General features: G+C 37.4%; 2 protein-coding genes across 2 annotated transcripts in view; both read right to left on the bottom strand.

Annotated features, from left to right (window-relative positions):
* Positions 1–10,796, bottom strand: part of LOC309493629 (sialoadhesin-like) — a 343,044-nt gene that overhangs the window by 216,405 nt on the left and 115,843 nt on the right. Inside the window, exons 12-14 of the mRNA XM_082162774.1 lie at positions 8,652–8,903; positions 5,438–5,782; positions 4,959–5,204 (exon numbers count right to left, since the gene is read on the bottom strand). Coding sequence (XP_082018900.1) covers positions 4,959–5,204; positions 5,438–5,782; positions 8,652–8,903 — 843 coding nt within the window. The remainder of the gene's footprint in view (positions 1–4,958; positions 5,205–5,437; positions 5,783–8,651; positions 8,904–10,796) is intronic.
* The window catches only part of LOC309493884 (uncharacterized protein), a 50,656-nt gene that overhangs the window by 17,468 nt on the left and 22,392 nt on the right, over positions 1–10,796 (bottom strand). The gene's annotated exons all lie outside the window — the stretch shown is intronic.

The following is a 10,796-nucleotide window of genomic DNA, read 5'->3' as shown; positions in this document are numbered from 1 at the left end:
TCTCACTGTGACTGTCTGTTTAGTAAAGATTGTTTGTATGGATTGTCCCTAAACTAGAGCTATTGATGCATTCAAGACATACCTAGTATCATAAAGATCGTATTTACAAATTGGACACACATGAACGCCGCCACAATGATGGAAATATGAGTAGGAAGCTCGGGATTTTCTTTAATCCACAATCTCGAGTTATGAGTGTGTCAGTGAGAAACATTGTGGAATACCACAATACTTGGGTATTTAGCAGTTACATTGTCAGGCTTTTCTATTTACGATGAAGTAAGCTAATGCCTGCACAAAATATGACAGTGTTATAGTATAACAATATAACATGTAGGCTAATGATACATTTTACAGTGGCTTCATAAATTAATTTAAAACATAAAAAAAATAAAAAAATAATAGTAAAACCTCATGAATACAAACTTCCCAGGAGGACTTAAAAGTGCCATGTGTGCATCATGAACCCTGTTGGTGTCTGACCAGCAAGATCAATTTAACAGTTAATGATATAGTCCGTAACAGTCAGTTAATTCATTTACAGATATTGTTTTTCATTTTGTTCTGAACTAGTTCTGGCTGTCAGTCATTGACTGTTCCTGGATGTCAACGGACGTCCAGATTATAGTCAGTATGAACGTCTGTTCTGAACTAGTTCTGGCTGTCAGTGGACGTTTAGATTATGGATTGGACATCTTTATTCACGTCATTTATGGACTGTTCCTGGATGTCAACGGACGTCCAGATTATAGTCAGTATGAACGTCTGTTCTGAACTAGTTCTGGCTGTCTGTGGACGTTTAGATTATGGATTGGACATCTTTATTCACGTCATTTATGGACTGTTCCTGGATGTCAACGGACGTCCAGATTATAGTCAGTATGAACGTCTGTTCTGAACTAGTTCTGGCTGTCAGTGGACGTTTAGATTATGGATTGGACATCTTTATTCACGTCATTTATGGACTGTTCCTGGATGTCAACGGACGTCCAGATTATAGTCAGTATGAACGTCTGTTCTGAACTAGTTCTGGCTGTCAGTGGACGTTTAGATTATGGATTGGACATCTTTATTCACGTCATTTATGGACTGTTCCTGGATGTCAACGGACGTCCAGATTATAGTCAGTATGAACGTCTGTTCTGAACTAGTTCTGGCTGTCAGTGGACGTTTAGATTATGGATTGGACATCTTTATTCACGTCATTTATGGACTGTTCCTGGATGTCAACGGACGTCCAGATTATAGTCAGTATGAACGTCTGTTCTGAACTAGTTCTGGCTGTCAGTGGACGTTTAGATTATGGATTGGACATCTTTATTCACGTCATTTATGGACTGTTCCTGGATGTCAACGGACGTCCAGATTATAGTCAGTATGAACGTCTGTTCTGAACTAGTTCTGGCTGTCAGTGGACGTTTAGATTATGGATTGGACATCTTTATTCACGTCATTTATGGACTGTTCCTGGATGTCAACGGACGTCCAGATTATAGTCAGTATGAACGTCTGTTCTGAACTAGTTCTGGCTGTCTGTGGACGTTTAGATTATGGCCAGATTGGACATCTTTATTCACGTCATTTATGGACTGTTCCTGGATGTCAACGGACGTCCAGATTATAGTCAGTATGAACGTCTTTTCTGAACTAGTTCTGGCTGTCAGTGGACGTTTAGATTATGGCCGGATTGGACATCTTTATTCACGTCATTTATGGACTGTTTCTGGATGTCAACGGACGTCTAGATTATAGTCAGTATGAACGTCTTTTCTGAACTAGTTCTGGCTGTCAGTGGACGTTTAGATTATGGCCAGATTGGACATAATTTCTCAGTGTCATTAATCGACTAATTCTGGCTGTCAATGGACGTTCAGATCATGGCCTGGACGGGCGGACTTGATATCAACCTGTTTTGTACGTCCACAGACGTCGCTTGCTCAGAAGTTTATCGTTAAGAAGAAATCAAAATGAAAAAGGTGCAAATCTACATCTACAAAATTAATAAAACAATATTATATTTACAGATTTATCAACTAAAGATTCATAATTTTTTTTAAAAAGCAACAACACAGATTCATGTTTTAATGGAGAATGGTACGTTACTTTCAGAAATTAGCAGTTTTTTTACAGCAAGGTTTTACAGTGCATCTACACCACTTCAATCCCACTAATCCACCAATTAACTGAAGTCTTTCTAGAAAATGAGCATATTCTTGGGACCTTATGTGAATTATATAACAAATTAGATTATGGAATAAAAGCCGGCGATACCAGCTGCTTTTTTTTTATCAGTGTAAAAGAAACTCATAAATACTCTGTTGACTTTGATTTTCCATAGGAGTTTCATACATCAATCGATTCTGTTAAATGTGTATTATTTTTGTGTATACTCACAATAAAAACAAAGTGTTGTGCTTTTTGCCAAATAAAGAAAAATAAACACGAAGCGAGTTCTGCCTTCTCTCTGCCAGTGAAGTCCATTCTGAAACGCGTCCGAAAATGAACAATAACTCAGCGAATACTCAGTCAAACAGGCATACAGACACACAGGCATGAAGCTTGAATTCTCTTCTTTTAAATGAAGTGATTTATATAAAAAACTAATATTCTCATCTTGTGAAATCTGTATTAAAAGAGAGTGATTCCAGTCGAGCTCATTACAGCTCATTCAAATGTAATGTGACTCCGCCCACGGAGAGCGCGCGCTATTCAAACGCAAATGATTGAGGCAATCCAGGCAAACCTGTGAACGCCCCCATATCAGCTCGAGAAAACACAAGTTTATTCAGATCATTACTTGTTTACACCGTCTCGCAGCGCTGTGAGGAATAATAATAATGGAAAATGTACCTCAGAAGTGCGGGTATATCGAGGAGCGAGCTGAGTAATACTGTAGTAAGTTTTTTTCCTTCTCACGTGAATCGGGTTTCTGTTTATGAATGAATGAACGGCAGAGATGCGCTGTTTACCATAGCTCGCAAAAAGACAGTTTAAATTTAAATCGCGTGTGTGAATGAATGATCTGCTTTTAGCAAACTATTTTGCTATACTGAGTAAAACTCGACTGAAATGTGTTGAAATAAAATGTATTTGTATAAGCAACGTATTAAACTGCAAATTAACATTTATATTCCTTATAATAAAAACGAAAGACCTATGTTACAGACAAATGAAAGACAACATTTCGTTGATTAGTTTTGGATAGATTACACATTTTTACTGTAAAATATCTGCCACCTCAAATAAGCTTTTGTTTGCCAATTTTTGCTAATATGTTAAATATAGTATGTTTTGTCAATGTAGGCTATATTCGAAGTAATGAATCCTTAACTTTGAAATATGTATGATTGTAACGGTCACCAGCTGGAGTGCCCTTGAGTGCCACCAGAGGGCACTCCACACCAGACTATCATATTTCACTCACACTACATTTCCCAGAACTCACTGCCCGGACTCATTATTATTGATTGCATTCACCTGTATCTTATTACCCTGTTAGTCTCAGCCTATTTATACCTTGTACATTCATTCATTCCCTGCGAAGTCTTGTTTGTGTTACACTGCATTTCTGAGCATTCTCCTGGTTTTCTTGTCACTTGGTTTTGGATATCTTGCCCTGTTCCCTGGATTACTCTCTTGCCTCTGGTCCCTGCCTGTTTTGTTTCTTTGTTTGTTTCTTTGTTTTGACTGCCTGTCTGTGTATGACTCTTGCCTGTACATCTGATTACGATTCTGGATTGCCCCATACAATAAAGCTGCATTTGGATCTCAACCTTCGTGTCTCGGAGCGGTTAATTCGTTACAATGATAAAATGTATACTTTAGTTTTTACAAAGAAAGATTACACTTCAATTGTTGTTGTAATTGTAACCTTTTTAATAATAAAAAAATATATTTACAAGGTTGATGTAAACAAATTTTAAAAGGTAAATATAAGCCTTTTCTTTAAATAATTTTTATTGTGTTTTATTATTGACAAATTTGGGGAGAGGATACATATTCCAAAACTAAAAATACAGTATGAGAATTAACTGCACAATTACAAGACATGTTTTCCTTGGATATTATACAATTTGCAAGCAAAATTTGTGAAAAAAATAAAAAATTGACATGCTTCCAACTGTGAACCAATTTGGTAGAATATATATATATATATATATATATATATATATATATATATATATATATATATATATATATATTGCTCTTGCATTCTTTCTTGTGGCTATAGGTGACACACCTGAATGAATGGCTCATTAAGTATGCGGGCCCCATTGTCTCCTCAGGTGTGAACCACTACATATGCATGATGCTGTTGAATGGTTGACGCCCCTTGCGCATATTGCCTTTACAAACAAAAAGTGTTTTACAAGATTTAAATCAATGTATTGTGTTATGTGAATGATAAGGGCAGGATGATTTTCACATCATTTTGAAGAAAAAACTCTAGGCAATGACATCCATAAGTCAAAAGTCTTATTGTCACATATTTAGTATGTGTTTTGTGACCTTATTTCAGAAACTTTAGTTTTTAGTTTTTTCAATAACCATGCATAAACATTATTCTCTCAAAAATACAAACATGTACATGCATGTTGCTCACATATTATGGTAGCCCTGTTTGTGCTAAATATAGTGTAATTATACCTTTGCCATTAATATGTTTATAAGCAACTGAAAAAAGCACAAATGTCAGGGCATGTAATAATGCCCTGACACACAATAAACTCAAGTAAGAGTGATGTTTTAACGTGAGGTGAATGTTGAACAACAATAATCTGGAGCCGTCTGAGATCTTTGTACGTAAAGGGGTTAATAAGAATAAATCATGTCTATTAAAAAACAATAATGTCATGGAGTGTCAATGAATGGGCCTGAAATTACCAAACAAATCTGAACTAAATTCTGAATAATCTGTGAACTATTTCACTAATATTAATGAATCAGTTTGTACTCACATTCAACATTAAGATGAACAGCAGGAGAGATCAGATGTTGATGTCCTGTAACGCCACAACTGTAGTTTCCTTCATCAGAACGATTGACTGACCGCAGATGAAGCTGATTCACTGTTCCATCAGTTATTCTCTGTGTGTTTCTGTACCAGATGAATGTTGTTTGTTCAGGCAGAGAGCAGCTGCTTTTACATGTCAGAGTGACTGAATCTCCCTCTTTCACTCTCTGCTGTGTCTCCACCTGCAGGTCTGACACAACAACAACATCAACAACATCAACATCATCAACAACAACAACAACAACTGATTCACTGTAATCACAACATCAGCATTATGGCGATGATACTAAAATAATAACGTTAAAACACTAAAATGAAGCAGTTTTATAAATAAACATGATGTTTCTGTGGCACAGATGGTAGTTTATTCAAAAGCTAATAAAATGTTTCTGTGTTTTATTTCTGAGAGTTCACTAGTTTTACCTGTGACATCAAGCCAAGATCCAGGAATCACTGTCCATCTTTTCTGCCATGCATCTGTAAATCTGCAGTAGTAGACGTGTTTATCAGCTTCTGTTACATTCATCAAAGTGATGCTGTAAGTGTTTATATTTCCACTCAAACACTGAACTCTTCCTTTCTTCTGTGGATATGAACACAGATCAGGTGATTCTCCATCAGTTACAACAGGTTTAGTCCAGAAACCTTCTACGAGTGTATAACTCTCAGGATATGTTGAAGTACAGGATATTTCCACTGTTGATCCCTTTAATGCACAAACATATGAAGGGCTGTAATTCACTCCCTGATCCGACAGACCATCAACCCCTGAAACACAGAAATGAGGAAAATAATTAAAGAGGCTTTCAGCAACAAATACAGAAATATTTTGTTTTCTTCTGCACTTTTCATAACACACTATCAAAGATTTCATTTGGTGTTTATTAGGGATGTTCCTGAAGCCGAATACTATGTTCAGAAAGTAGTCCCTAATATTTCAGTGCTTTTGCATTCTCTCGAGAGTTTGGTGACGCCTGACATAGACATTAAATAGGCTACTAGCCAAAAATATTCTGTTAAATATTCACTGATGTTTATGGAAAGCGATAATAATAATTCTTTCTTCAATTAAAATTTGACGACATGTGTTATATCAGATACACATGGTGTAGATAACTATAAAGTTTACTCTATTCTGATTAATGCTGCACACTGATGCGCTCTCACGTTAATGTATTACATTGATGCGCACTCGACATGCGTCTGTAAAAAAAAATTCCATAGAAACTGCCTCAAGTGAACTATAAAACTGAAAAGAAAGTCACGTCTGAAAGCTGCAGTCATTTTTTAATTGGTTAAAATGAATGGAGAATATCTTGTGTTTTTTCGTGTGTGCTCGGCATCATCGATCATCTTATTATATAGATCATGATAGGCTAAAGTTAACAAATTTGTGAGTATTTTGAATAAAAAAGGAAAAACGAGATAAAAGTGATACATCTGTGTCACGTTATTGTGCCTGTGTGATCGTCGCCATAGAAATAAGGTGATAAATTATATCTCCGCCTCCGAGATTAAATCTGTGAAGATCTCAGCGGAGGATGATTAAACAACTCCACAAACAGCATTACCAGCTTCACTTATTACTAACCAGACTGACTTTATTTCTGTCAGACGTCTACAGAAGATCTTATTGAGAATTAACAGATGTTTAACTCTAATGTGTTTCATTTGTCACCATAACAGTGATTAGTGTTTCCATTAGTTGGGCTAATTCCACGCTGCAAGTGGGCCAGATGTGGGTCCGATCTGGGACGTCAAAATGTTGCTATGTGGGAACAAAGTATGAATTTTTTACTGACCGTTCACTTGTCTTTAATAATGTTTGAACTTTATTAGTTAGGCTAGTAGTTTTTGCTGTGGTATCGGAGTAGGCCTACTTAAAGTGTGCTTTAAGTATAATAAATGGAAAGCAAAGTTACCTTTCCCAACCCCCAAAATATATTTTTTTCTTGCTGATCCGAAAAATGATCCGATCTGACTCAAAAAACGTAATATGATCCGAACCGTGAGTTTTGTGATCCGTTGAACCACTAATGTTATCTAAACAACGTTTGTGAACTGAAGCTGAATTGACAAAAGATTTGTGAAAAAATTGTGATAAAGCATTAAAAAATATTTTTTTACAGTGCAGTGGCAAACACAATGCACTTAAACTGCTTATCAGAGAATCAACATGTAGTTATTTTGTTGTATTAAATAATGACCCAGCAGCTAATTGTGACATTTATAGCCTTATGCTGCGTTCACACCGGACGCGAATAGCGCGTCAAATTCGCGCCTGCCGCGTCTAGTTTGACGCTTGACCACTTTGTGTTAATTCGCGTGTCTCACGCGCGTAAAAACAAAAGTTTGAAGCGAAATTTACGCGCGTCAGAGGTGAAAGTTTTGGCGGCCATCTTTTTTAGATGTTTATCGAGCATTAGCGTTAGCATTAATCGAGAGAGTCATCGCTCGTATATGCTCTGGAGAGCAGAAACAGCTGCGTAGGGGACATCGTCGCTGTACTCGGGTCCACCAGACCCTCCGGAGGGTTTCAGGAGTTTCACAATTTGCTCCAGGAGCTAGGTTTGGTGGACCTAACGGTGAGGACGCTGACGAGGACAGCGTAGGCCGTGAGGCCTCGGCCTCGAGTGGTCGCTGCCTGACGAGCCCGCGCTCTACAGCCCGGCGCGAGGTTCACCCTCGCCCGCACCCACCTAATCTGTCATTTATTTTTGTTTTGATAATAAATGGAGTCAGCCTCCAAAAGTGAAACCTGTCCTGTGATTTTTGTTTTTATACACTAAATTGTGTTTGTTGTCTTTACATTAGAATAATAATGTTTCATATAATGTAGAATAGATATGGAATAAATAGCATTCAATACAAAATGAGTATCTCTCATATATTGAAATCGAGTTTTTATGTGAAAGATTTGCTTTGTTGTGCATTTTAGTCATATTACAAAATAATTTATTGAGGCCAAACATAAAATAACATTATAAACTGTCACTTCACCACGTGACAGCAGCAAGCAGGCTCCTGATTGGTTAACGCGGCGCGAATTGACGCAGAAGTTCAGATTTTTCAACTCGGGCGGCAGACGCGAATTCGCATCAAACCCGTGAATGCACAAATAGCACTAATAAAATCATTCGCGCTTAACGCGCCAGACGCTCAATTCGCGCTATTCGCGCGAACTTGACGCGCGAATGAGGCGTATTCGCGTCTACCGCGCCGCGCTCTACGCCTCATTCGCGCCGCAGGAATTTTTTACGCGCGTAACGCGTCTTTGCATTGACTTAACATTGAAATCACTCGCGCCTGACGCGCTATTCGCGTCCGGTGTGAACGCACCATCAGAGTAAAGGGTTTAGTGGTTTTTCATGTCACTTTGAATTATAGAAGTGGCAAATCGATAGATTCATGTTCTGTTAGTTTTTTTACATAGAAAAAAAAAAGGAATGATTTAATATAGGGCAGATTAAACATATTGCCAATTTAGACAATGACACTAATATAAGGTTTGTCTATATTCTAAATTAATATGAATATGAATATAATATATTAAATGTTTTTTAATCTTTTAATCTTACCATCCCCCCCAAAAAGTGTGAAATATTTATTTACTGTTAAAGAATCAAGTTGTACTCACATTTAACTGTGAGATAAACATCAGGAGAGATCAGATGTTCATTTCCTCTTACAGCACATCGATAGTTTCCTGCATCAGAATATCTGACTGACCACAGATGAAGCTGATTCACTTTCACAATTCCTTCAGTGAATATCTGTGAGTTTCTGTACCAGATGAATGTTGTTTGTTCAGGCAGAGAGCAGCTGCTTTTACATGTCAGAGTGACTGAATCTCCCTGTTTCACACTCTGCTGTGTCTCCACCTGCAGGTCTGACACAACAACAACAACATCAACATCATCAACAACAACAACAACATCATCATCATCATCAACAACAACAACAACAACAACAACAACATCAACAACAAAAACAACATCAGCAACAACAACATCAACAACAACAACAACAACAACAACAACAACATCATCAACAACAACAAATACAACAACAACAACATCAACATCATCATCAACAACAACAACAACAACAACAACAACATCAACAACAAAAACAACATCAGCAACAACAACATCAACAACAACAACAACAACATCATCAACAACAAATACAAATACAACAACAACAACAATTCTGTCATTTTTTTATCATTATTTATTTGGTTCTAAAGCTGCATGACTTTCTTTCTTTTTCAGAACCCAAAAAGAGAAAATAATAAATAAATAAAACAACCTGTTCGCAGTTTCACTGATACAACTGGTCCTAATGAACAGGGAATCTAGCATTAAATCAACACATTTATTTTAATCTTATTTGAATCTCTTCTGGCAGCAACATAATGTAAAAATAATGTACATCCAGCCGGTTGTTGCAAATAAACCCCAACAGGGTGATCAGGATTTGTGAACCGGTCAGAGTTTATTCTGCGATAACAACCAGCTTGATGTACATTATCCTGATTATTATATATATCTTTATATCTTTTAAATATATCTTTTATTTACATCAAAAGGCAGGTAGGCGTGTGTGACATGTAGGCTATAAATAAGTATTTAATAAGTATAAATAATAAGTATTTTCCTTGCTTTACCCCGGTCTTAAAGTAAAAAGATGACTGTAAAAAATAGTAGTATTTAATTAAATACATTTATGGTGAGATTACTACACATTGTAGTAACTACGCAGTGGCTGCGTTCCAGTCCACTTTTAGACACGCGCTTGCGAACTTCCTTAAGCACTTCGCCTCGGGTGAATCCCTGCCGCCATTTTGAAGTGTGTTCCACTTCGTGAAGTGGATGAGGGAAGTTTATATGGACAGACCCTCGTTCCCTCGATTTTGACTGAGGGAGCGAGTCTACTTCAAATGTACACTTCAGGCACCTATATGTCCCACAATGCAGTACGATTGTGACGTCACCACATATCTCGTCTAATCACCACCACAACAGACAACTCTATGATATATTAATTATAAAAAAAAGTATAATTTAAAACAACCCAAACACACTTATAAACATTTGGATGCTGCATTAAACAAATTCTTAAAAAAAAAAAAATGTAAATAATAAATCAACTCCATAACTGATTCCAAGTGATCAAGGGCTTAGGCCGTTCCAATTGACCGTTCGCAAAGACCCGCCCCCTATAGTTACTGTTGCTATGTCCGACAAACCATGCCGCTCTCACCCCCCACCATGTTCTCACACAGTGAAAAATACATTGCGCATGATTGCAGAGCAGAGAGGACACTGACAACGCGCTGACAGACAGGACAGACCAGGTTACTTTTGTGGCTCTTTATTGTGTCGTGACAGATCGCTGTGGCGCCTCAGTTAAAGCTTCTCGTGAACCAATCATCTCTTCCTTCTAGTTAATTTATAGCATCAAATAAACATGAAAGAACATAAGGAATGTTGTTTTAACCGCGGAAAGATGTCAGTATACTCCGTTTTTCAGGTTCAAATCCTCCAACATTAATCTAGTAACTCTCCTGACTGATTTGTCGGACATAAATGGCGGATGGCGGATTATGATTGGTCAGATCGCCTGTTAATCAAACTCCCTGCGAAGGGTCAATTCAGCCCATTGCAGTTTCCGCCAGTAGTGGGCACTCTTGCAACGTAAGCAATGACGTACATCCGAGTGAACGAGATGGAGGGAAGTTAGCGAGTGAAGGGCATGACAATTTTGGACTGGAACGCAG

The sequence above is a fragment of the Leuciscus leuciscus genome, assembly GCF_965113295.1.
Source record: "Leuciscus leuciscus genome assembly, chromosome: 3".
Classification (NCBI taxonomy): domain Eukaryota; kingdom Metazoa; phylum Chordata; class Actinopteri; order Cypriniformes; family Leuciscidae; genus Leuciscus; species Leuciscus leuciscus.
This window is presented reverse-complemented; position numbering and strand designations above follow the sequence as displayed.